The 27,691-nt window shown below is 44.3% G+C and overlaps 1 protein-coding gene across 8 annotated transcripts; it reads right to left on the bottom strand.

Annotated features, from left to right (window-relative positions):
• Positions 1 to 208: 208 nt before the first annotated feature.
• LOC106846413 (zinc finger protein 709-like) lies at positions 209 to 26,078 on the bottom strand. 8 transcript variants are annotated; one of them, XR_011496171.1, is made up of 8 exons: positions 25,919 to 26,078; positions 24,854 to 25,047; positions 23,833 to 23,940; positions 13,186 to 13,312; positions 12,921 to 12,981; positions 10,210 to 12,527; positions 9,801 to 10,109; positions 209 to 8,108 (listed from the first exon to the last, which is right to left on the bottom strand). XR_011496171.1 is itself a non-coding variant. In XM_070492100.1 (6 exons), exons 3-6 carry the CDS (start codon positions 23,893 to 23,895, stop codon positions 10,283 to 10,285), a joined length of 2,496 nt encoding a protein of 831 aa, XP_070348201.1. In that variant the 5' UTR covers positions 23,896 to 23,940; positions 24,854 to 25,047; positions 25,919 to 26,078; the 3' UTR covers positions 8,420 to 10,282. The 8 variants fall into 8 exon arrangements, 4 of the variants coding, with proteins under 4 accessions (XP_070348201.1, XP_070348205.1, XP_070348202.1 ...); XR_011496168.1 differs by having other exon boundaries at positions 213 to 8,108; positions 9,801 to 12,527; XR_011496169.1 differs by lacking the exon at positions 209 to 8,108 and having other exon boundaries at positions 8,420 to 10,109; positions 10,200 to 12,527.
• Between the last annotated feature and the right edge of the window lie 1,613 nt (positions 26,079 to 27,691).

Genomic DNA, 27,691 nt, shown 5'->3' with positions numbered 1-27,691 from the left:
GTGGGAGACACACCCACCTCAGACTGAGGCCTGCAGGCCGGTCTCTGCAGGGCGCTCTGACCTACAGCACTGACGGTGTAGGGTGGGAATCCGAGGCTTCACCCGGCAGCAGCTTATGCAGCAGTGGAAATCCCCACCCCAGACCCCAGCAAGCGGTGGTTCCTCCCAGAGAGACTGAGCGGTCCAGGAGAGGAGGTTAGTAAGCCCTTCACAGCTCCGAGGGATCGAGTGCATACAAACAGCCCACAGCCCCATCCCCATTGTCAATTGTGTGCAGAAGCTGGAGCTGGTGTATTGAATTGATAGGCAGATTATGACCCACTGAAGGAGGGGGCACAGGCCACCCACACAGTGTCAGCAGGGAGCTCCCTCAGCATGTGAGCTCCCACTGTGGGGAAGTGAAACCCACAGGCTCATTTTGATTGAAGGGGCAGTTTCAATGCACCCACCGAAAGGGACAGAGTCACAGGATTTATTACTCACAGGTCACAGAAGCGGTGGCTGAGGGTGCAGTGAGCTGGGGATAGGGCGGTCCTCTGTCCAGGTCAGGAGCGAGCAGGAGACAGAGAGCAGGGAGCAAGCACCCGGTACTTATAAGGGGGTTGGGGCGGAGGTCACTAACTATTCCCGGGCTGAACTCTAGGTGCTTAGTTTAAAAGGCGCCCTGGGAAAGTAAAGCGGGAATTTAGGGCAGAATCCTAAACTCAGGTCCTTCTCTAAAGGTCCACATTCTGGGTGTGAGCAGGGGCCTCAGACTGTAACACGCTGAGGCAGCAACTCAGAACAAAAGTTGTTTCTCTCACCGCCCGCCATACAGAGGGAAACCTCTTCCCCAGCTCCTCAGGTGGGCCCCGCTCTGGGTGAGCCCACTGCTGTCCTGGGGGACAACGGTATTGCCAGGGCTCTCTTCCTCCTTTAGGGGCCACACGCGGTGGTTCCATTCAGTTAACCGCTGCCCGATTGCTCTCCTGTTTTCATCAGGGTCCTGGGGGCATCATTGGCTCTACCAGTTAGTCCAATAACAGTCTGCTCCTTTGTAGAAACACTTCCTGAAGTCACTGTTGCATATTTGTTCTGACCCTTGGAACCCCCCTCTCAGCAGTCTAATTGTCTGGTTCTTTCCAGAAAACTAGTCAGCCCACAGTCTAAGCTGGATCTTTATCAAATACTCAAATCTACTGCTAATTGCCTTTCACCTCATTCTCCACTTCTTTGAGAGCGTCCTTTGAGTTGCACTTCTCGTGATCGCTTGCGAGCCACCTTCATTCTTTGGAAAGGGATGAAGAGCTATGTGTTTCATGGCTTGCTTCACCCCCACATTCAGGAAAAATCTCTGTGCCGGGACTCTGGAGTTGTCTGGAGGACAACGGGAAGCCAGTTTCTGAGTGACAATCCCACTTCAGGAGTTGAGTGCTCAGGGGAGGGGAGAGACAGCAGCCAGAGGTCGTCTTCATTGTGTCTCCTGGCATCTCATGGATGACTTATGTTCCAGCCACCTCAGCAGCTGGGACAGGGTGACCGGTGCCCCAGGATTGTCAGGTCACCGCCCCATAGATGTCGCCTCAGTTCCATGTGGAAGGAGTGAAAAAACAGTGTCCCAATTTTTCGAGCCAACTAACCCCGCACTTGTTCACCCTCAGCAACAGGCCGCTGGGGCAGGCTTTGACAATTTGAAGTTCTCTTCTTCCTAGAAATAAAGCCCTCGGAGTGGCAGCTGGGGTGACAGGGCTTGAGTTTTTTTGTTTTATACTCCACATGAGGAAAACATATGGCATTTTCCTTTCTCCTTCGGACTTATTTCACTGAGCATAACACCCTCAAGATCCATGCATGGTGTCACAAATGGCAAGATTTCATCTGTGACAACACTGACTCAGTAGTTGTTCAGCAGCCTGTTGTTTTCTCACCACAGATTTGTGATTTCTCCAGCTTTCTTCCTGTAGTTGACCTCTGCTTTCACACCATTGTGGTCAGAACAGATTCTTGATGTGATTTCAGTCTTCTTAAATTTATTGAGACTTGCTTTGTGTCCCAACACAAATGTTCCGCGTGCACTTGAGGAGGATGGTATTCTGCTGCCTTTGATGGAACAGTCCGTATATATCTAGGAAGTCTGTCTGTTACTGTGTTTCATTTAAGGCCAATGTTTGCTTGTTGACTTTCTGCCTGGGTGACCTACCCACTGATGTATGTGGGGGGTTAAAATCCCCTACTATTATCGCGTTGCTGTCAATCTCTCCCTTGAGGTCTGCTAATGGGTGCTGTATATATTTGAGTGTTCCCGTGTTGGGTGCACATATATTATTAACCGTTATGTCTTCCTGATGGGTTAGCCCCTTTATCAGTATCTAATGTCCATCTCTGCGGTTACTGTTTTGGGGTTGGAGTCTATTTGTCTCATGTCAGCATGGCCACACCCCCTTTCTTTTGGCTGCCATTTGCCTGGAGGCTCCTCTTCTGCCCCTTCACTTTGAGCCCGTGTTTGTCTTTAGAGCTGAGCTGAGTGTCCTGGAGGCAGCGGAGAGTTGGGTCATGTCTTTTACTCCACGTGGCCTCTCTGGGCCTTTTGACTGGTGATGTCAATCCATTTACATTTAGGCTGATCATTGATCTAGGAGGACTTACCGGTGCCATCCTGCCTTTTGTTTTCTAATTGGTCTATATCTCCATTTTTCCTTTTCCCTTGTGTTTCTGTCTGCCATTTTACTTTGCGGTTTTCAATGATGTTTTTCTCAGTTTCCTCTTTTTTAATGCTTGGTTCCTCTGCTCTAAATTTTTGCTTTGTGTTTACCATGAGATTTGTATAAAACGTCTCATAGATAAAATAGTCCTTTTTCTGCTGATACTTTAGCTTCATTTTCCTATACTGCTTCTAAGAATTCCCTACACTGAGCTCCTGTGCATTATGAGAAAGACATTTTCCATGAGTTACCTTCTGTTTCATCATTGCCATTTTGCGGGCAGGGTTAATACTCTACCTTCAGACCAGATGTCAGGATAATGTTACCACATGCAATAAGTTCATACAAAAGTTTATTCTCCAAAATACCTTCTAAAGAGAACAGGCCAAGGGAAAGCTTGTTCATGTGGCTTGTGCAAAGGACCACAGCCTGGCCATTTAATATGTGCAGGTTTAGAGGCTTCACATTTTAAAGGTCTGAGCCTCCCATCTGCAGACACAAAAAGCAAAGGGGCACGTGTCAACCTTCATAACTTGTTTACCATCTTGATCCTGACAGGGTGAGCAGGCGTCTACAGCTGATTGAGAGTCAAATGTCGAAAATGAGGTCAGTGTCTATTAGTATTCACTCCTGAGGTTGCTTGGCTGCATGATGCCACTATTCAAATAAATTTGATTTGCATATTAATTAAACAGCTGTGTGAAAAGTGCAAACATATTATATTTAAGGTGACAAAGCCTCAAAAAAATATTTGAATAGAGTCATCCAAATATGTGGAGGGATCCAGGAACGTGTAAGTATGGTTCCAGAACTCTGTTCAAATATTTAAGTGATATTATTTTAATCTGTTGTCTTACTTGTTGTGTTATTAGTGGCACCTTCCTACCCACATACCACAGGCAGCCCTCTTAGAGGAAGAGAGCTCTCCCTGGATGGATAATAAATACTTTAAAGCCAACTGGGCAGCAGCTACCACGGCTGCCAAGGGGTTTTCCTTCAGGGAAACATCACAAACACGAGCTGTCTCCTACACGAATTTTGAGTGTTTGGGACATTTCTTGATTGGCAGGAAGGATGTTTGTTGAATGACTTCATGTGTGCCCAGGTCAGTAGCAGTGACTCCCATGACAATGAGCACGGTGAGGGCAAATGGCAGGAAAACAGCACATCTGTATGTGATGAGCCAGAGGGGTTTTGAAGGAGGTGCCCCAAATGAAGTATTTACATGCAGGGCACACAGACCACAGGCGATGTGAGGGGAAGACTTGGCAGTGGGATACGACAGTGGTGGCCAGGGTGCACTGTTACAATAAGCCAGAGACCTGTAGGAGTGACAGTTCTGGCAGGAATGGCCAGTAGGGAAAGGGCTCTATCAGCTGCCAGTCAGCCTGATGATGACAACAAAGCAATGAGCCCCGAATGGGATTGAGTCTAATCAATGCCTCCAACAGCAGGAAGCCCCATTGAGAAGAAAGCAAATTGGCCTGAGGAGGCCGTCAGACCATCCTAGGATCAAATGTCCGCTGAACAACTTATTCGAGAGCCCAGTGTTTCCTCTTTTCAGAATTGAGCTGACAGAATCAATAAATTTGGAGCATCTTGGTGAGTCCTTGCATTTTGGTTTCAGCAGGGTAATGTATGGTGGCATGAGTAATTTGTCACATCAAGTTCTACCATGGTCTGCACACAGCAAGGAGCCCAGGGGACGGGGTGACGGGCCTACCAAGTCTACTTGCCATCACCTGTAGGGACCCCTTCCTCATCCTGGAAGGTGGGCCCATTGATGATATTACCAGTGACTTGCTTTTTCACATCAGGTTCACTGGTCCATCACTGGTTAACCATGGCAGAGGAGGGAAACAACTTGAATTTTGCCTCGACTCTTAAGTTGGAGGTCTGTAAGTGGCTTCACATTATGTGGGACCGTAAGGCCAAGGTGAATACGATCATGTCTGAGGTGTCAATGTGTCTCTCAGAAATTCACGTTAATTTATCACCCTGAGCAATAAAAATCAGCCTCTGCAGATTGAGGTTTAATATGGGCAGAGTAAGGAGCGGCCAGAGTTGTAATTGGGTATTAGAGGCAAGATATTCCCAGAATTCTTTAAAACACAGACGGCAACCTGGGTAAGGCGTTGGTGCTATTTGTGGAACCGCACAGCGAGATCATGGGTAACGGCCCAGGACCTGTAAAAATGTAGAGACCGGTTGGATTCTGGGCTAAGAAAGTCTCTATTGCTAACAGGACTGCTGTTTGATCACTCTGAGGCTTCAGTCCATTCTTTGATCAAGGATGGCCTGTGTGATGTAGCGACAGAAGGCAGCATCTCCGCAGTGCACTCTGTTGGGTGTGGTGGCGCACACTATCCATAAAGTTTACAAACACCCTGGTCACCCAGGTGATCTTAAGTGACTCTGCAAGTGGCCTATGTGTCTAAAATGGAAATGATCTCTTCAGAATGGATTACATCAGAGAAGAATGAAGCACTTCCTACTGTTCATGGGATACTCCAGAGGAGCAATGCTGGCTCCATGCTGTAAATACCCATCTCTTCAATGAGGAGGCTTTTGATTAGAAAGCCTGGGGGGTCCTGCAATCATGACCCAAAGCAAAATGGGAAGTTGACCTGGGGGATCATCCACTGAGGCCCTGAAAGGGATTCGATTTACATAAAGACTCTGTCAGTTGCCAGGAGTACCTTCTCTAATTGTGTGCAGCACCCAGTGAAGAGAATAGTTCTGGTACAAGAACGCCTTAGGTAATTTATTTCCACCATGGGACTTTAGAGACGCCTGTATGCTCAGTGAGAGGCCTCTAAGGCATCTTTGAGAAGGACTGTGGGTAGGGGGACACTAATGGAATGTTATTTCAAAGATTCCAGAGCCTTCTGTTTCCCAGTTCAACCTAAGTCAATTTCTAAGTGTCGTGTGACTAAGTAAGCAAGCAGCTCTGATAAATTTAAGATTTACCAGATGTCAGAGTGTCACTGTGGCTGACAGAATGTGCCTATGACATGGTTTTTACCACTGCTTCTGTCACCCTCTCAGCTCAGTCCCCTCCTGTTGCCTCAGAGAAAATGTACAGTGAGACATGTGTGGATTTCTAAAGACTTTTCCAAGTCAGCAGGCACAGAGTAGGCTTGAGTTGGGAAATGAAGAGCTGGCAATGGTCTATGGATGGCACCAAAAACAACTGATGCTAATGCACATGGACGAGGATGTCCCCAGGCAGATTCTGCTTGGGATACTTTGTTTACGTTTCTGACCTCAGAATTTCCAAAGATCTGTCCACGAACCTGATTTAAACTTAAAGCAAAGTCTGGGAGCCCTCTCACTTCACTCTTAGTTATGAGTCTAAGCTGAGGGCAGGTGCAGCCCTAGGGGGTGTTTTCTCAAACAAGCCGGGGTTGCAAGAAAGGCCCGTTGAGGACTGAGTCCTTCATCTCAGTCCTGCAATCTTCCTAGGAAGGATCCCACAGTGGTGGAAAGGTTTGACCACATAAAAATGCAGGTTCAGGAGACCTTGACATTCTTCTAGCATATGAAAGCAATTATAATATTCACTTTCTAATAATTACATATATAACACATATATAAAATACTTAAGTGCTCTCATGAGTTTTCAGAAATGTTAGGAATACTGCCATCAAAAGGTGAAAAAATCCCATCACCTCAGAAGAACAATCCTGTGGTGTCCATTTGAATGAAACCCTTCCAATTCACAAGTTCACACTTAAAAAAAAAAGGGAAGAGATTCTGTTCCTTTCGCTTTTTTAAACCTTGATGCTGTTATTGCTCTTCCCCAATTTTCCACAACATGTGCTGGATCTCTAAGCATATAGAAAGGAAACCTGTGATCAGCTACCTGGGCTCCGGGGCTTTCTGGATCATTGAAATTAAAGACTCCCAGCCACTCCTGTGATGAAAAGATGTTGAAAATTTCCCATGGCTCCTCTTACACTCGATTAGGATGTTACTAAAAATCATACCCTCTCTCTCCAGCTCACTCAATTATTCCTGGGATGGTTGCCTCTAACCAGCCAGAGCTCTGTGTGCTGTTTCCACGGGGAGATCACAGTGGACTCACAGAGATGTCACTCTACTCATAGAACTCACTCAGGATGAGCTAGAACAGGGCAGGTGAAGGCAACTGTCTCTCTAAGTGGGAGGAACTCCATGGTTTACTGGGGTGCATGTTGCACACTCCAGTCTGTAGAGCAGCAAAATGAAAATGCCAAAAACGATAACATTTTAAATATTTGATGGTAATATAAAAATCCTCTCAAATGACATTAAAAACAAAAGACAACACAAATACCTGTGGCTTAGATCAATAGGAAGTCTCAAGTGCCAATAACAATAATAATGACATCCTCCCTCACTCCTACCCTCATAGAAAAGATATAAACACAACTCAGACTATTAGCTCAATGCTATTTTTTAATTTTCTGCAAAGGCCTTCCTTCTATTCTACAAAACAAAGCTTCACTGCATCCATCACTTCTGCTTTTCCACAAACATGGAAGTACCAGGACTGTCAGGACTTGTCTGTGTCATGCTCTGTATCCAGATCCCACTGTCTCAGCTCTGCTACAGTGTGTACACTGACTCCACGCTGCATGGCTTGTGAGGGACGCTGACGGTACCAGCAAGAGCACAGTCTCGGAGAAGGAAAGGCTTCAGAGTGGCACAGTGGTCGTATTTCCCTGGCTGGGTCTGCACTGTCTCACAATTTACCTAAACTCAAAGGCCTCAGCTGAGTTTAAAGGAGATAATGAAAATATTATGGAGGATGCTAAGAAGAGAAGTTATGTATTTCAATGAGGTACTTCACAGTAAACAGTGTGTAATTCACCATAGGAAACACATCGGTGTTTAGACTGTAAGTAGGGAAGGCAAAGCTGTTCCAGAGGACCAGGAGCTGGCTGCATCCACTGCAAGGCCAAGTCTTACTCTGCTGAAGAGAAAAGTGTCTGACAGCTTGGTCGTTAAAAGAACACAGTTTCCAAGACAAAACTAACAGTATTTTGTGACCATACAGGTAAAAATGGTAAAGGATAAAAGTCCAAATCATAAATGACTCTTTTCCTTCTTCTTACTAAAATGACTCACTGGAACTTCTTAAAAATTAACTTACCTTCACTACATTCTTTTTGCCTTCTAGAAAACAATGATTCGCTTCACAAAAAAAAAAAGTTTACAAGAGACAGAATTAAGTTTACCTTCTCACATCATTGAAGACAGAAAATAACCTGCCTCCTTGAATAGCAGTCCAACCCACAAACAGAGACCAAAATATTGTATGAAGTCCTTCGAGCACCATTACTGTTACACCTCATGGTCCTCTAGGGGTGGTCATTCTTAGTAGAATTCCTTACACCCCTCTCTGACGGCAGGTGCAATCCTGCGGGTCACTGGAAGAGGGCACTGAAGAAAAACATGGTGGTTACTTTTTGGATTAAAAATGAAAGAGAAATTATTTTCATGACAAAAATTATAACTGTAAAAGAATAAGAAATACAGGTTGCCTGATGAAGAAATCCCTGAATTGGTCCACACATGATAAAATTGACTCAAAATGTATGATTAAATGAAGAACATTGCAAAGTATATCTGAAAATCCATAATCAAAAATGGATATTAATAGTCAGTAAAAATGAAATCCACAATAATATTTATTAACATAGGATGGACTGGAACAGTTGATAAGAAATATCAATGAAACAACTAGAGAAGTGTTCATTTCACAAACAGATAGACGTAGTTTTATTGACATACACTCAAAGGTCATTGACAACACATCAAGGGAATACATTCAAGCTACAAGTAACAAGAAACACACATAGTCTTCCCAACATGAGAAAGGTGATTGTTCTCACATGGAAGAACTGGGTCAAGGCAGCCACTGCACCAGAAGCAAAGAAACAAACTTGCAGGTGCTTCTTTTGATGCCCTATTGGAGATGCCAGGGTGAAGCAGGAAAATGCGCTCACTAGCACTATCAACAGCAAAGCTGTTTCCTATACACATCAGACCGTATTCAATTATCATCTAGAGAAAAGGGGAATCAGAGAATACTTCCACCCACAAAGGTCTGAATTAGCTTCCTGGTGGACACAAGAGGCCTTACAGAAAGATCCTAACTCCAATGGATCTTTGATGTGAAACTGGTGGAAAATGCATCTCTAACAAAACGGAAATCAACTAATTATTGGTGGTTTTCAAGATACTCTTGACAAGAAGGGGGAAGAATCCAGAAAAAGGGATGGAAGGTGGTGTCCTTGAAGCTCCTATGTAACTGTCTCCCTCCCTGTGTGGTGGCTCGAAAATCTGCCTAAGGCCTTGTGTGCTTCTGCCTTCCAGATCTCACGCAAGTGAGGCCATTGGGGAATTCCAACAAGGAACCAGCTATGGGACGGATTCTTAAAGGTTTAGCTCTTCAGATTACCCTCACTGACATAATGCAGTACAGGGGTGATGTGTCCAGCTCTAGATTTTGTTGCCCTGCCACAGGCCTCTACTTAATTCAAAGTCTATTCACCAAATACCAGTCAGAAGGAAGGACAAACAGCAAAGGCACAAATGGGAAAATAAGAATTCACAGGAAGTACACTCTTGGATAAACTTGCCACGCATACATTTTTCCCAACTGTTTAACAGTACAGAAAATAAAAACAGGCTCCTCCACCCACCACCCCCAGAAAGGAGCCTTCTCTGAAACATGTACAATATGTACAATGGATGAGGCACATGCAGGAACTGTAAATACAAGGCCACTAAGAAAATCACAACAAATACAAACTGTCATGTTTCAATACCCCCTTCACACAGAACAATTAAAACATTTAAAAAAAACTAAAGATAAAAAATTTACTGATTTAAGGGAAATGCACTACCCATGAATCTTATTTACTATTTATGCAGGATGACTAGCAGAATCATCTCACCTCAATATTCATTTCTGAAGTAATTAATAGAAATCCACAGTCTAATGTTGCACTTTAAGAAAAGCTTGACAAATAACATATTTACCACTTGGATAGCGACTCTTTCCTGTTGAAAGTTTTCTAGAACCTCATGTACAAATTAATTTCCATGAAGCTTTCTCATATGACTTACGTTTACATTTCCTTTTGGTGGGAGTTTCACATAGAAGGGTGTAGGCCAACTGAACTCTTTCTCATGCTCTCAACATTCAAGATGTTTTTATCCAATGAGTCCTTTCTGCCTTCAAGAAAGAAGTGGCGGGTCCGGCCCCGTGGCCGAGTGGTGAAGTTTGCGCACTCCGCTGCAGGTGGCTCTGTGTTTCATTGGTTCGAATCCTGGGCGCGGACATTGCACTGCTTATCAGACCACGCTGAGGTGGCATCCCACATGCCACAACTGGAGGAACCCACAATGAGGAATATACAACTATGTACAGGTGGACTTTGGGGAGAAAAAGGAAAAAAATAAAATCTTTAAAAGAAAAAAAAGAAAGAAGTGGGATAAGAAAAGTCCCAAATTGTTTATATCTACCTGGTTTTACCTCTAGTGTGCGTTTGTGCATATCCTCAAACATTTGCATGAGAACTAAAGCTTTTCTCACTTTCCTCACATTCTTAGGCTTTCTCTCCAGTGTGACTTCTTAAATGGACTCGAAGATATTTGGAAGCAGTGAAGGCTTTATTGCATTCTTTACATTCATAGGGCTTCTCTCCACTGTGAGTTCTTTCATGTATTCGAAGAGAACTGGAACAAGTGAATGCTTTACTGCAGTTTTTACATTCAAAGGGTTTCTCTCCAGTGTGAGTTCTTCCATGTCTTTGAAGACAACTGGAAGAAGAGAATGCTTTATTGCAGATTTTACATTTATATGGTTTTCCTCTTGTGTGCGTTCTTTCATGTGTTGAACGAGAACTGGTAGAAATGAAGGCTTTACCACATATTTTACATTCAAAGGGTTTTTCTCCAGTGTGACGTCTTTCATGGACTCGAAGATATTTGGAAGCAGTGAAGGCTTTATTGCATTCTTTACATTCATAGGGCTTCTCTCCACTGTGAGTTCTTTCATGTATTCGAAGAGAACCGGAATAACTGAATGCTTTACTGCAGTTTTTACATTCAAAGGGTTTCTCTCCAGTGTGAGTTCTTCCATGTCTTTGAAGAGAACTGGAAGAAGAGAATGCTTTAATGCATCTTTTACATTTGTAGGGTTTCTCTCCAGTATGAATTCTTTCATGTTTTTGAAGACAACTGGAAGAAACGAATGCTTTAATGCATCTTTTACATTCGTAGGGTTTCTCTCCAGTATGAATTCTTTCATGTTTTTGAAGACAACTGGAAGAAGTGAATGCTTTACTGCATGTTTTACATTCATAGGGTTTCTCTCCAGTATGAGTTCTTTCATGAAGTTGAAGAGAACTGGAAGAAGCGAATACTTTAATGCATCTTCTACATTTGTAGGGTTTCTCTCCAGTATGAATTCTTTCATGTTGTTGAAGACAACTGGAAGAAGCGAATGCTTTAATGCATCTTTTACATTCGTAGGGTTTCTCTCCAGTATGAATTCTTTCATGTTTTTGAAGACAACTGGAAGAAGTGAATGCTTTACTGCATGTTTTACATTCATAGGGTTTCTCTCCAGTATGAGTTCTTTCATGAACTTGAAGAGAACTGGAAGAAGCGAATGCTTTAATGCATCTTCTACATTTGTAGGGTTTCTCTCCAGTATGAATTCTTTCATGTTTTTGAAGACAACTGGAAGAAGCGAATGCTTTAATGCATCTTTTACATTCGTAGGGTTTCTCTCCAGTATGAATTCTTTCATGTTTTTGAAGACAACTGGAAGAAGTGAATGCTTTACTGCATGTTTTGCATTCATAGGGTTTCTCTCCAGTATGAATTCTTTCATGAACTTGAAGAGAACTGGAAGAAGTGAATGCTTTACTGCACTTCTTACATTCATAGGGTTTCTCTCCAGTATGAATTCTTTCATGAAGTCGCAGATGACTGGAACAAGTAAATGTTTTACTGCATTTGTTACATTCATACGGTTTCTCTCCAGTATGAATTCTTTCATGTCTTTGAAGACAACTGGAAGAAGTGAAGGCTTTACTGCATGTTTTACATTCATAGGGTTTCTCTCCAGTATGAGTTCTTTCATGAAGTTGAAGAGAACTGGAAGAAGCGAATGCTTTCATGCATCTTCTACATTTGTAGGGTTTCTCTCCAGTATGAATTCTTTCATGTTGTTGAAGACAACTGGAAGAAGCGAATGCTTTAATGCATCTTTTACATTCGTAGGGTTTCTCTCCAGTATGAGTTCTTTCATGAACTTGAAGAGAACTGGAAGAAGCGAATGCTTTAATGCATCTTCTACATTTGTAGGGTTTCTCTCCAGTATGAATTCTTTCATGTTTGTGAAGATACCCGGAAGAAGTGAATGCTTTACTGCATTTGTTACATTCATACGGTTTCTCTCCAGTATGAATTCTTTCATGTCTTTGAAGACAACTGGAAGAAGTGAAGGCTTTACTGCATTTTTTACATTCATAGGGTTTCTCTCCACTATGAGTTCTTTCATGTCTTTGAAGTAAACTGTGATACGTGAAGGCTTTCCCACATTTCTTACATTGATATAGCTTCTCTCCATATTTTTGATACTCATATGTTTTATGTTCAGTGTGACATCTAACGTGCGTATTAAGGGATGAATGATGCATGAAGACTCTTCCACATGCACTGCATCCAAATGGTATAGCTCCTGTAGTTTTCTTGTTCAGACTGAGATTTGAAAGAAGGATGAAGTTTTCTCCACACTGACTATCCTCTTCACTTTCACAGAGTCTCCCTACCCTGTGCTTTCTGTAAAAATGACAAGGATATCGTTAATGATTTCTCTATTAATGACTTTATATTTCTTATGTTTATTATGATTGATAGGAAATGTTTATGTTTTCTCCCTTCTGTGAATTCTCTGTAATTAAATATACTGAATTTCCTGAAAGAGGACTTCACCCTTGTTATTTTCCAAACAATGATATTCATAGATAAGGTTCACTAATACTATTTCTAAGTGAAATATTCTGCAAAAATTGAACCTCAACATCACATTTCAGAAAGTATATTTGGTGAAAATTTTCTAAGAATAGCTAAATTTGAAACAAGGGTTATTTGTTTTGTTTCTTCTATTTTAGAACAATTTCTTAACATACAAGGATTCTCACATGAGGCAGAGCTTTGTACTGTGTGACTCACCTTACTTTTCTCCCCTGGTCTTTGTACTGATCTTGAAGATCACAATCTTCCCATGTTATTCCTGAAATGCAGACCCACAGAGTTTATTCCAAATATTAGAAATTAGACAAAAATTTCTAGATTCTAAGTCTATGCTAATCTATGGCCATTTCTACTTTATTTACTAACAACCTCCCCTTTCCACATCTACATCTTAGAACACGGACGATGGGCAAGAACCACTTGTTCTCTCATTGATGACGTGAAGGAATGTCCTCATTCTTACCTACTGAGGCCAGGTGTCTGAAGGTTTCCCACATCACATCTCTGTAGAGCTTCTTCTGTGAGGGATCCAGTAAAGCCCACTCCTCTGGGGTGAAGTTCACAGCCACGTCCTCAATGGCCACTGAGTCCTAAAACACCACAAATGTGTGTAGAGTAGGATACATGAGCCTGACAGCACTGGGGATCTACACTGCAATTCTAGGAAGGTTAGACGGGATTCTATTATCTCCAAACATTTATTCTATGTGTGATCATCACAAGCTCCCTCTTTTCTGTACACAATGCTCATCAATTTAACAATATTGTGAACACACGGAAATACACATTTTCACTGTGATCACATTCCATCCAATTTCTCTCTAAGAACAAGTTTCAGAACATGTTGGGAAATGACTCAAATGCTATACAAATGAAACAAATATCATTTGTGGACCAATGATTCTTCATGAGAAAAGTTCTTTCATCTTCTTCCATATTACCCACAGGTTACAGCACTCCATGAGGCAGAGGGTGAAATCTATGGGATGTTTCAGTGAATAAAAACATAGTGCACAGGGCTGGCCCGGTGCTGCAGAAGTTAAGTTTATATGTTCTGCTTCTCGGCAGCCCGGGGTGCACCAGTTCGGATCCTGGGTGTGGACATGGCACCACTTGGCACGCACAGCTGTGGTACGCATTCCACATATAAAGTAGAGGAAGATGGGCACGGATGCTAGCTCAGGGCCAGGCTTCCTCAGCAAAAAGAGGAGGACTGGCAGTAGTAAGCTCAGGGCTAATCTGCCTCTAAAAAAAAAAAAAAAAAAGGAAAACAAAACATAGTGAAGAACTGGAAGCTTTTTGATCTGATCCAATCACCAAACTGAGAGTCCAGGAGGCCTGTGAAATCACACTTTGACCAAGCCCAGCTGCCCACATTGTCCTAAACTACTCCAGGCCATTACACATAAGCAGATGCAGCTGGCTGAATGTAAATATTCTCGTGGTGAAACACTGCTTTTCACTTGTGTAATATCTATCATAGACTCAGTTCTACCTTTCTCACTCTGGATGATTTGATGGGGCTGGAATTATTATGAACTGAGAGCTCAGGCACAAGGAAGAAGCCATGAAAACTTAGACCAGAAGATCACTATACTTATGCTCCTGAAAGCTACTTCTCACCAATTTTAGCACACATTGTGAGATAATAAAGTGCCACAAGAGCTCCTTCTGGTCAAATGCTAACCGTGTACCAGAGCTTTGCTCCCCTTGAGGAGTAGGTTAAGAGCTGCAGATTGTGGCCGGCCCCATGGCTGAGTGGTGAAGTTCGTGTACTCCACTTTGGAAACCCAGGGTTTCGCTGGTGTGGATCCTGGGTGTGGACATGGCACTGCTCATTAGGCCATGCTGAGGCGGAATCCCACACAGCACAACCAGAGGCACTCACAACTACAATATACGACTATGTATTGGGGGATCTGGGGAGAAAAAGCAGAAAAAAAACCCACAGGTAGATTGGCAGCCATTGTTAACTCAGGTGCAAATCTTTAGAAAAAAAATCAAAAGAGCTGCAGATTGCAAGGGAGATCCTTGAAGTACACATTGGTTTGATGTTAAATTTGCCCATGATTATAAAATACATGAAGGATTTAACAGTGGTTTCCTCCAAAACAACATAAAATTTCCTTTGTCAAACTTCAAGAGGAAGTGTTTCCTGACCAGCCACACTGGATGATGCCCTGCCGACTTCTGATCCTGCGCCTAAGGAGCTTAGAAACTGTCATTCTTGATCTCACAAGAAGAAAATGGACAAACTTGACATGAACAACCCTTCTTAGATCCAGGAGAGCCTTGAGGTCCCAGGACAAACCAGAGTCTCCAAACTTGGGAAAGACAAAAAAAAAAAAGATGGCATTTTGAAATATGCCCCACATATTCTGTTCTTAATAAGGCCTGATCTAAAGAAAAAAAAAATCTATTTCCCCAGAGTCTAATGCAAGGGCAAAAATAACAAAAAAGACAGAACACAATTTCCACGAAGCCTAGGACAAGCCTCTGTAAATGAAGGCTCAAAATACAGATAATGGGAATACTTCAAGGAAAAGAGACAGAAGAAAACATCAAGTAATAATCACCAAATTACTCTAAAATTTATGATAGCCAGCACACTGTCCATCCAGGAAGCTCACGGAACACTAAACATGATAAAGTACAAAAGTGCACACCCAAGGGTATCACACTGAAACTAGAGAAACATCACAGAGAATGTGCGGAAAAGTACCAGAGAAGAAACACACCTTCGACAGAAAGAAACAAAGATTTGAATTAAATTGGACCACTTCTCAAAAACCACGCAACAACAGCAGAGGAGACTGAAAGAATTAGAGTGTTCAAAATAAAACTCACTTTCCTAGAATTCGGTCAAGGAAAATTATCCTTCAGTACAAAGAAGAAATAAGGACTTTCTGAGACAAAATTTGAGGAAATTTGTCCCAAGTACACATACTTAGAATGAAATTGTTGGAAAGTTTATCAGAAAGAATGTAAATGATAAAGGTAGGGGATTAGAAGAAGAAAAGATGAGGGGACATATCTTTTATGTTTCTTATAATTAATACAACAGATAACACTTTATTTAAACTACCGTCAGGAAGAATGAACTTGGTAACGAGAAGCTAATGGACAAGAGACATAAATGACAGCAATGTCACAAGACACAGGGAAAGGAAAATTGGGGACAGTGTGTTAAGAGGTACTTGCACACAGTGAAGTGGCACAGTGTTACTTGGCAGAGGGGTGGGTTAGTTGTAAATGTATGCTGCAATCTCAAGGGCAACAACAAAAATGTGTCTTTTAAAAAATGTGTAACTGATATGCTAAGAGAGGGGAAAAAAAGAATTACAGGAAATGCTCAATTTTAACCAGAGAAGGTGGCAAAAAGGTAGAAGACAAAAACAAACAAGGGTAAAAATGGAAAAACTAAAATTTTGGTAAATATTAATCCAACTGAATCATTAACCTCTTTAATCATCAATGGTCTCATTACAACTGAAAGACACAGTAACAGAGTTCAAAAAATTCCACTGTATGCTGTCTACAAGAAACCCACTCTAAGTATAAAATCAAAGAGAGATGAAGGGTAAAGGGATGGAGAAAAACAGACCATGCCAACACGAGTCCAAAGGAAGCGGCCAAAGGAATAGACATCACAGACAATGCAGATTTCAAACTGAGGAAAATGCCGAGATAGAGGGGCAGCAGGTACGGATAAAGGGGCCTATTCTCTGAGAAGGCACAGCAACGCTGCATGTGTACCTGCCTAACAACAGAGGGGCAACACACCTCAGGGAGGAACTGACCGAATGCAGGAGAAAGAGACAAATCCAGTACCACAGCTGTAGAAGTCAACACCCCCTCATCCGGAATTAGAAATCTCAGTAGGCAGGAAGTGAGGAAGGACAGAGGTGCAATGAACAGCACTGCAAAACTGCTGGGTTTCATTGTAATCTGCGGAATACTTCACAGAACAGCAGAATATACATTCTTCTCAGGTTCACATGGAACATTCACCAAAACAAAGCACACCCTGGGACATAAAGCACACCTTAACAAATTTGAAAGAACAGAAATCATACAAAATAGGCTCCCATACCACCTAGGCATTCCTCTAGAAGGCAATACCAGCAATAGTGGAAAACCCCCTAATGTGTGGTGATTCAAAAATACACTTCTTAATAATACATAGTATGAAACTAGAAGTCTCAAGAAAAACTAAAAATTATTTTGAAGTAAAAACATGAAAACACAACATAGCAAATGTTCTTGGATGTAGCGAAAGCAGTATCCAGGGGGGAATTCATGCCATCAAACAAATACACTGGAAAAATCAAAGATCTCTAATCACTCATGCAAGCATGCACCTTAGCAAAGAATAAAAAGAAGAGCAAGTTAAACCCACAGCAAGCACAATAAAAGAAATAATAAAATAAGAAAGGAAATGAATGTCATTGTGGGAAATCAATGGAGAAAATGAAAAAAGCTGCTTGTTTCACAAGACCAACAAAATTGAGAAATATGCACTCAAGATAACAAAGAGAAGAGAGGGACGACAGAAATTAGTAATATCAGAAAGGAAAGGAGGGGAAATGAACATAAAATAAGATTTGAGAAAATGCAATATCTATTTATGATAAACCAGTAACAGAGGAGAACTTCCACTTCTTGAGAAAGAACACCTTCACAAATCCTGTAGCTGAATTCTCGGGGTTTGTTCCATATGATATGACTGTCTCTACGCAACAACTGGAAGAACTCACAATGACAGAAACGACTCCTGGGATTAATAAGAGAGTACAGCAAGTTTGCTCTCCTTCTAGACCCACACGAAGAGAGTCAACTGAGCTTTGACAAAGAAGGAAAGGAGATTCAATTGAAAAAGCAAGTATTTTAAACAAACAGTGGGAGAACTAATGGATATCCACGTGCAAATACACACACACAAAACAAATGGAGACAGGCCTCACACTTTTCATGAAAATTAAGTCAAAACACATCACAGATCTAAATGTAAAATGCCAAAGGAATAAGCTCCTACGAGAGAACACAGAAGAAAATCTGGATGACCTTGTGTTTCTTGATGAATTTTCACATAGAAAACCAAAAAGCAAGGGCCACAAAAGAAAAAACCAAAAATTTTACAATTTTAAGTCAAACAAAAAACTCCTCCTCTGAAAAAGATGGAGTAAAGAGAAGATCAACAAATTCAGAGTAAGAGAAAATCTCCGTAAAACATTTATTGGATAAATGATTGGTATCTGAAATATGCAAAGTATTCTTAAACTGTAATAGTAAGAGGAAAAACATGCAATTAAAAAATGGGCAAAAGATCTGCAGACAGCTCACTGAAGGAGAGATCTAGATGGGAAATAAGCAATATGAAACATGCTCCACATCAAATGTCATTAGGAAATTGCAAAGAAAACAACAGTGGGCAGCACTAAGCACTTATGAAATGGGTAAAAGTCAACATATTCAGAACAGCAAATATCAGTGAAGATGCAAAGCTACAGGGAATCCTAGTTCATCGCGGGTGGAAATGGGATTTGGAACACCCACACTGCAAGACCGGAACCTCCTTTCAGAATAAGATACACTGTCACTACACAGAGTAAGAGACAGCAATCACGCTCCGTGGTATTTTCCCAAATGAGCTGAAACCTTATGTTCGCACAAAGCCTACATAAGAATGTTTAGAAGCACTTTATTCATAATTGGCAAGAGTTAGAATTTTCAACAAGATGTCCTTCAAGTATCGAACAGTCAATCAGTGGTGCATCCAAACAATGAAACACCGTCCAATGATAAAAAGAAGTGAGGTATCAAGCCATGGAAACACACGGAGGAACCTTAAAAGACAGTTCTTAAGTAAAGAAGCCAATGTGACAAGGCTATGTAGTGTATGATTCCAAGTATATGACATTCTGGAAAAGACAGAAGTATGAGGCACTAGAAAAATCTTTACTTGTGAAGGATTTGGAGGTTGGAGGGAGGGATGAGTCAATAGGTGGAGAACAGGGGAGTTTCAGGGAAGTGAAACTACACTCCATGATACAGAAATGATGCGTCCACGTCATTACACATTTGCAAAAACTCACACAGTGTGTAACACACAGAGTCAATGCTAATGTGCACTGTGCACTGTAATGCGTCCACATGGGCTTGGAAATTCTATGAAATGTACCACAGCGATACCCGATGTGAAAAAGTGTAAACTGTGCAGATGCAGAGAGAAGGGTTATATGGAAATGCTAAATTCTAATCAATTTTTCTGTAAACCTAAAACTGCTCTAAAAAAATGCAGTCTTTTAAAAAAAGGATGAAGACAGACATTACAAGTCAGCCCTTTTTGACTGAAACAGGACACCTCTCATTCAACTGACTTCAAGTTACGTTTTTTTCAAGATTGGCCCTGAGCTAACATCTGTTGCCAATCTCTTCTTCTTCTTCTTCTCCCAAAAGCCCCCAATACACAGTTGTATCTTCTAGTCGTAGGTCCTTCTAGTTGTGCAACAACTTCAACATATTTCAATAAGCCAGTCTGTGCTCTAGGAGCCTGAGACCCACAGGGGAGGGGAAACTTCCATCGAATGCCTTGTTGGGGAGCACAGCACTGGATCCTGTGAGAAGTGCCATGGTCACTAGGAGTAGTAGCAGAACCCCAAGGTGGATGAAGAGTGTCCTGGTGTTGTAGACCTATTAGTGTACATATAAGGGTGACTTCTGAGTTCTATTTTGGGGATCTCTGAGTCAAGAGATTTCCAGAATTCTTTTACCACAAAGGGGCAAGACAACTGCTTGCTTTATAGAGTTTCAGGTGCCTGGGCTTAAGTTGGGTTGAATTAATCTCTTCACTGGGCCAAACTCAGACTGTGGTTGGTCCACTATAACCCAGAGGGTTGGGATCTTTGTTGCAACAGGTACAGGGCTGGGAGCAGCAGCAGAGTGACTTAGGGGCCCTGGGGAGCCCTCTGGAATCTTGCTTCCTACTGGCTACACTTTCCTGTCTCTTCTTTCTCTCTGAAATAATTGCTCTTGAAGGAGTGACCATCGGATGGGCTCAGCTCAGTGACAGGGTATAATCATCCTCATAACCGCAGACTCCCCCTGATGTCAAGGCCACTCCAGCCTCAGTCTCTCCTTCACTCTCAACACACAGACAGATGCCACCCAAGACACTGACAGAACATCACATTAAGGAGGGCCAGATTCCCAGACTCCTGCCCACAGAGGACAGGAATTTCCAAAACTGCCAACTCAGTGTCCTCTGCAGTTATAACCCGGGCTTGGTGGGGTCAACAGTGCAACACAGGGCAGCACGGCGCCCAGGAGGAGCTGCCCAGCAAGCAGCAGCCCACAGTGCAGGAGCCTCCAGGCTTTCTCATGAGCCCGTCCAGGTAAGAAGGCCCAGGGGAAAGGGAGAGTGAGGCTTAAGTGTTCAGTCATCAAACATCATCAGCATCAAATCCTGGCAACTCATTAGAAGAACAAACCTGAGGGACAAAAATAGGCATTCGCACTGGCTCGTTTTTATATAAAGAAACACCAACAGGATGATGAAGCAGTGAGCAAAACTGGTCAGTCGAGAGTGGCTGGAGTAAGAGCAGGAGTGGGGCAGGACATGTGGGCAGGAAGTTGTCTTAAGTTACTGTCCTCTCTTACAAATTTTTTAAACATTCCCATGCAGGGAGCAGCCCGGTGGCCCAGTGCTTAAGTGCTCACGTTCCGCTACAGTGGCCCGGGGTTCGCTGCTTCGGAACCCAGGTGCAGACATGGCACCATCTGTCACGGCATGCTGTGGTAGGCGTCCCACATAAAAGTGTAAGGAGATGGGCACAGATGTTAGCTCAGGGCCAGCCCTCCTCAGCGAAAAGAGGAGGATTGGCAGCAGTTAGCTCAGGGCTAATCTTCCTCAAAAAAAGAAAAAACATTCCCATGTATTCTTCACTTGAAATAAGGGCAGACAGGGGCAGGCCCACTGGCACAGCAGTTGAGTCCACATGCTCCGCTTTGGAGGCCTGGGGTTCGCCAGTTTGGATCCTGGTCATGGACCTATGGACCGCTTGTGAAGCCATGCTGTGGCAGGGGACCCACATATAAAAGAGAGGAAGATGGGCACAGATGTTAGCTCAGGGCCAATCTTCCTCAAAAATAAAATAAAATAAGGAGAGACATTTAAATATGCCATATTTTCCTGTTTGATCATTACTTTTAAATAACTTTTAGTTTTAACATTTCTACGTAGGAAATCACTCCAAGATTTAATTCTTTAAACGCTAATGGACATAAAACTGTACACCATAAAAAATTTACCAATCCCTTTCTAACAAAAAAGACAAGGGGCATTTTTGTTTCTGCCTCCACTATATTTACCCTGGGAATATTTTTAGGAAGGAGTAGCATATTATACTACCTTAGGGGTCTGCAAGTAAGCCCTGAAATAAACTAGGAATTCCAAAGATTTACACAAGCTCTGACCTGATTCCTCACATCAATGAAAAGAGAAATTCAAGTGCCTTTTCCCACATCCATTAAAATAGAATTCAGGGGCTGGCCCGGTGGCATAGCGGTTAAGTTCAATTTGCTCTGCTTCAGTGGTCCGGGGTTCACATGTTTGGATCTCAGGTGTGGACCCAGCACCACTCATCAAGCCAGGCTGTGGCAGCATCCCACATAAAATGGAGGAAGATGGGCACAGATGTTACCTCAGCGACAATCTTCCTCACACACACACACAAACAATAAGAAAATAAATAAAATTCATTTGCCTTAGGAATAGTACAGCCTTTTAAATGTCAAAGTTCTCTAGGGACATGGACACACAAAACTGACACAAACCTGGAAAATGCACCTGACAAATAAAAATGGCAAGTAATAGGATATACTGGAGTATACAAGGAAGCCATTTTGGGTGAACCTAATTCGGCCTGACCTTGTCTTTCCAAAAGGGCCTGATTGTGGCCGTTGAGCATGCATTGTACATCTGCTTTCGATATTCCCCATGGCAAGAACAAAGGCCCTTGAGATAAAGGTGCAACTTCTCTTACCCTCCCAACGTTGGCATTTCTTTAAGGATTAAGCATCTTTCCTTAGACTAGGAACTGATTGCTTCTGGTGCCCGCCTGTGACCGCCCGGCTCAAGACAATAGACTTGCTCCCTGCTACGCCCACCGCCTGTGACCACCCAGCTCAAGACAATAGACTTGCCTCGTGCTACACCCTCCAGAGATAGCAGACCACCACCTTCTGTGTCCATCAAGCGCTGTGCCGACAGGGCAATCTTGTGACTATTGCGGGAGGGACATTTCAATCACATGTGAAACACCCTCTTTGAGGGAATATAATCACCCTGTGTACCCCTACTTCTTTGGAGTGCTCTGTTCCTTTGTGGAAAGGTTCTCCCGGGTTATAACCCTCAGATTTCAGCTCAGAATAAACTCACCCAAATTTTCATTTATAGATTGCTTTTTTTTGTCGACACACCTGAGAACTGAAATACACCCATCTCACCTCTTGAGGTTCTCTTGTCTAAATGGAAGAAAATTGTTTCCACAATTGTCTTGCCTTGCTCACATTGTATCTCTGACATTACATTTCCAAAGCCAAGTGCAAATGGAAACTAGAATCAGAGGATTGCAATCTTCAACTGATCAAGGAATCCGAGGACAGAACCAGGAATATTCCAATCAGCTCATAGAAGCAGCCTGCTGGCCTGCAGCTCACAAGGAAACCCACACACAGAAAGGGACCATATTCCCAGACTTGAGGTGTAGACTCACCCCACTGAGGCAGAACCTCTGGAGAGGGTCAGTCCCTGGGGAAGGAGGGTGGGGACCCCTGAGCAGCCACAGAAATGAACTCTGGGAGCTCCACACACCCTGCCTCTCCTGTGAGCATGGAAGCACTGCCTCCCCCAGGCTCCCACTCTCACACATGGGGAAACTCTCAGCAGGATTCAGTTTAAGCTTCTGAAGGAAATGAACTCGAAATTCATGAACCCTTTGTCCACAGGATGGAACACCTGATCTTCACAGACTTTCTCACTGTGCAGATTACACTCTCAGTGCACCTACAGCGTGGGTGCAAAACTCAAACAATGTCTAAAATGTCCAGGCCTAAGGAACCAGAACCACAACCTCAGACGGCATCACTCCCCACCCCATGAGCACGTGCACCCCCAGCTGTCCAGGGCTCTGCAGCTCCTCTCAGGAGAAAGGCTCCTTCCATGGGGGTGTGAGCAGGAGGACACCTGCAGGGGGAGGCTCCCCAGGAAGGACAGCTGGGCCTGCAAGCCCTTCCCTCTGCAGGTTCAAGGGGGCCTTAGCTTGAGTCTTGGACTGAGGGCCTCTGCTCCCCACTGGAGATGCTCTGCAACATCATTGTTATTTTAAATCAAACAAGCCCAGTGTTGGAATAATCCAGCAAAATCACTTAAACCCAGTCCTTCCATGGAAAATAAGGAAGAAAAGTATAAGGTATTTCTACCACTTCAACTAGAAAACCTCAAATATCTATTCCATTCAGCAAAATAATGTCAGTTGATTATTACTGTTAACTGAGGGGGGGCTCGCCACCTGATGCGCACAGAAGCTGAGACCACGGCACACCAGGCTTTGAAAAAAGGAACAGTTGATCCATTGGCAAGGATACAGGAGGACAGGCTCTCGACTCCGTCTCCCTCATCCAGAGCGTGGGCTGAGGCTTAAGGGAGCAGGGAGGGCCGGCTGGGATGCAAAGACCTGGCAGGGTGAGGCCTGACTTGCAGATCAAAACTCTCTCTTCAGCACAGGCTCCCGGCTGGCTGCCTCCTGTGACAAAGGGCTTTAAGGTCCTGTTGTTAAGATGGGGTTAGGGATGGGCAGCTGGCAGGAAGCGCACCATAAACAAGGGTGAAGTTGTCATGCAGATTCAACTCATTACCTTCTCCACTGGTAAGAGTTTCTAGAGATCTAGAGTCATCCTGCACTTCCTGGCACACAGAGGGAGGCACCCTTACAAAGGGACGTCTCTCTTAGAATGTAAATTTCCCTTACAAAAGAGTAACTTCTAGGTTTCTGAGATTTGCCTGTGTCTGCTGTTTTTTTAATAATCACCAGCTCAAAATAGCACTTACGCCAAAGACGCACGCTTTGGGATGACAACTCTGTTCCTGGTCCTGTGGTGACATTATTTCCATCACAAGACATCACACTTGAACGCTTGTGGTCAGCATGTCTAAGCCCTGGAATTTCATTTGAAAACATCCAAAAGTAAAGAACAGATCTCAGAAACTTACTACACATGCTCAGGTGAAGACAGAGTGAAACAAGTATTCTTAACAAATGGAACGTAACAAACAAATATTATATTTTTCCTGAAATTCACCTCTTTGGTGCCTGTTTGGAACTATTTTACAGGGTCTTCCAAGGTGTGTTCAGTAAATGTATTTACCCTTATTGAAAAACCAAGACTTAAATAAGTGAATAATTTTTTCTCATTCACAAATGGGGGGTGGGCGGATGCCAATGGGACCGATCACCCAGGACATTTTTTCAACTGGAACCTCCACCCAAAGCACTTCCCATAGGATGTCGGGGCCCAGAGGATCCTTGGGGAGAGGCACAAGGATTTCATGTAGTGAGGTTCCAGATGATTATTCTCTGCTTTCCTCTCATGTACAATATCTACATGATGAGGATCCAGGCTGCCCAAGGGAAAGAAGCCCAAGGCGTCCTGCCCTGCATACCAATCTGCATCATCCTTGGGAAGCACAGGACATCCTGACCTGATCCCAGCTGATTCTTATCTAAAGGTACAGGACCACCCAATAACCAAACACACCTGCACCAGCCATTTTAATGACTTTTTTGTTTTGGAAGATTAGCCCTGAGCTAACATCTGCTGCCAATCCTCCTCTTTTTTGCTGAGGAACACTGGCCCTGAGCTAACATCTGTGCCCATCATTCTCTACTTTATATGTGGGATGCTGCCACAGCATGGCTTGCCAAGCGGTGCCATGTCTGCACCTGGATCCAAACAAGCAAACCCTGCGCCCCCGAAGCAGAACGTGAGAACTTAACTGCTGTGCCACCGGCCGGCCCCACAACTTTTTCACACGATCTTTCCTTTGTCTTGTAAAGAAATAACTCACATACCTATGCCTTATAAGTTTAGCCCTGCCCTCAATCCATTGCAGCTCTTCCTGCCCATGGGTCCTGTCCACACGCTGTTCTCTGAATGAAGGAGCACTACTGCCAGACCTTGAGAGTCCAAGGAATCTTTCTTTCGACTTCTCTGCTCCCGGAGGCCGCATCACACAGACAAATGTAATCTGTAACATAGAGCCATCCTGGGCCCCCGTGTGGCCCAGTGGTTAAATTCACGTGCTCCGCTTCAGTGGCCCAGGGTTTCGACAGTTCGAATCCTGGGTGCAGACATGGCACCACTCATCAGGCCATGCTGAGGCAGCGTCCCACATGTCACAACTACAAGGACTCACAACTAAAATATACAACTATGTGGGGGGTGGAGCTTTGGGTAGAAAAAGGAAAAAAAAAATCTTACAGAAAAAAAAAAAATAGAGCCATCCAGGGCTCTGGGGGATAATGATAAACGGTTAACATATTGGGTCTGGTTGAAACGCGCCATGGAGGACCAAGTGTTGATAAGGATCCTGTGAATCAAAGAGGGGAAGTGGCTTTGGGAGGGCGGGGAGGCATCTGAAAATTTACGGATTTACTGTCTGTCCCAGGAAGAGCAGCCTGTGGGGACAGGACTGTGGATTTGAGACCCGGCTCCCCGAATACATGGAAAATTCAGAGAAAACAGGTGCCCCCTGCGGAGAAAGGAGGGCCTGGGGACCCACAGACCGCAGCCCCTCCGCGCGCGGAACCCGGAGACCGAGGCCCGACTGTCCTGCGGACGCTCCCGCGGGCCCCGCACTGTCTGGGACACGCGGGGCTGCGGGCGCACAGCGGCCCAGAGACGCTCCGGCCCAAGTCGCCGCGCGCAGGGACCACAGGACGCCCGGGGCCCGGCTGCCGGCCCCGCCCCCACGCTGCGGCCGGAGAGGCCTGAGAGCCCAGCGGCGACACCGCGGACTCGGGGCCGCAGATCCCGGAAGGGACCGCGGGAGGCCGGGACCGCGGGAGGCCGGGCCCGCCCCGCCGCTTCCCACCAGCCCCGCCTGCCGTGTCCTCGCCCCGGGGCCGCACTCTCACCATTTCCAGGGCTCCTGGGTCCTCCTGAGTCCTTCCTACGACCCCCACGGCCAGTGCAGGTCACAGTGCGACAGAGGCTCTGGCAGAGCCACCACCACACTTACGGCAGAAGACAGCTCACCCGCAGCGCGGCAGCAGCCGGAAGCCACCTTCACAGGAAGTCCAGCGCACGGCCCCACCCTCCTGCCCCAGAGCCTCCCCTGATTGGACAATCCCAAACGCCCCGCCGCCTCATGCCAGAGTGACAGCAGCGGGGAGGCTGCAGGGTTCAGCCAAACCCGCCTAGGCTGCCGGCTGGAACCAGACTCACCCGGCACGTTTGCATTTAAACGGAACTTTTTCCTGGCCTGGGGCTGCCTCTATTGTTTCCACCCAGCTCTTTGTGAACTCAGGCGTCCAGGTGTGCAGGGGGAAGGACTGACTGAGTTTCAAATGGCGCAAGTACAGACTGATGCAGGCTCGGTGAGCAGAGGAGTCCGAAGAAGGATTTCTCATACTCTCAAGGTCTAGCAGTAGTGCTCTTTTATTCAGAGAATAGTATGGAATAGCATGGCGACAGGGCCCTTGGACAGTAAAGAGCTGCTGCCTGGGGACAGGACCCACGGGCAGCAAGAGCTGCTGCAGTATGTTGAAGGTTGGAGCTAAACTTAAGGTGAATTATCTCTTTACAAGACAAAGGAAAGAATATGTAAACAAACGTCATTAAAATGATGTCAGTGCAGGTGGGGTCTGGTTATTGGGTCCTATAACTTTAGATAAGAATCAGATCCGATTAAGTCAGGATGTCCTGTGCTTCCCGGAGGATGTTGATGGTGGGGGGAGTCAGCTACATGAGGTTACCAGACAAGCACAATAAACAATGCTTAAGACCTTGCCCTCCCCATTTAGAGTTTCTAGAGGTAAGGTCATCCCCGCTTCCTCCTGGTGCAGAGAGGGAGAAGCCCCCACAGATGGAGACTTCCTTCACAAATGCAAATATCCTCATCAAAGGGCAAGCAAATTCCACTCCTCAGAGCCTCCTTCCCTTCTGCAGTGTTTTTAAAAGTAACCAGCCTGAAATAATCCTCGTCACAGACCATGAGGGTGACCCAGGCCAGGCCACGTGGAAATAATAAGATCTTATGTCCTCTAGGGGCCATGGGCTTGTGATAAGCCTGCAAGGCCAAATGTGGAACTCTGACCCTTGTTGAGAAACACTGACACTTAAATGTGACCTCACCATCTGTGATAAAGGGTCAGGCTCCCTTTTATTCAGTGATCCTTGTCAGCAATGAGCCTTCCACCCATGCCTCCCACCCCACTCACTTGCTCCTTAAGATAAAGAGTCCATGGGGACTGGCCTAGTGTGTAGTGGTTAAATTCACACGCTCTGCTTCAGGTGGTCTAGGGTTCCCAGGGTCAGATCCCGGGTGTGGACCTACACACCACTCATGAAAGCCACCCTCTGGCGGTGTCCCACATACAAAATAGAGGAAGACAGGCAACAGATAGCTTAGGGCCCATCTTCCTCACCAAAAAAGAAAAAAAAAGAGATAAAATATCCCAGGACACTTGGCTCTGGTGGGAAGTTTGAATCCCACAGCCTAGGCTGGGTGCGAGGACTCTTCTCAGTGTAACCACAGCGTGTGACGTGTTCATTAAAGTCTCAGGTGTACATCTGACACTGGAAGGAAATTTATTTTAGATCAGTTTTTGCCCTTGTCCCTAGAGACCTCTCAAATGTTAACGGCTATAACATCCAGATCTAAGGCCGTTGACTTACCTTCCCTGATA

This window comes from Equus asinus, chromosome 20, assembly GCF_041296235.1.
Source record: "Equus asinus isolate D_3611 breed Donkey chromosome 20, EquAss-T2T_v2, whole genome shotgun sequence".
NCBI lineage: Eukaryota > Metazoa > Chordata > Mammalia > Perissodactyla > Equidae > Equus > Equus asinus.
The sequence above is the reverse complement of the archived record's forward strand: the minus strand, read 5'-3'. Positions and strand labels throughout refer to the sequence as shown.

Excerpts from the sequence above, each read along its gene's own strand:
- LOC106846413 (XM_070492100.1), bottom strand. The coding sequence starts at position 23,895 with ATGGAAATAATGTCACCACAGGACCAGGAACAGAGTTGTCATCCCAAA. Across the intron at positions 13,313-23,832 it reads CCAAAGCGTGCGTCTTTGGC|GACTCAGTGGCCATTGAGGA; the intron begins GTAAGTGCTATT and ends GTGGTGTTTTAG. Across the intron at positions 12,982-13,185 it reads CAGACACCTGGCCTCAGTAG|GAATAACATGGGAAGATTGT; the intron begins GTAAGAATGAGG and ends TCTGCATTTCAG.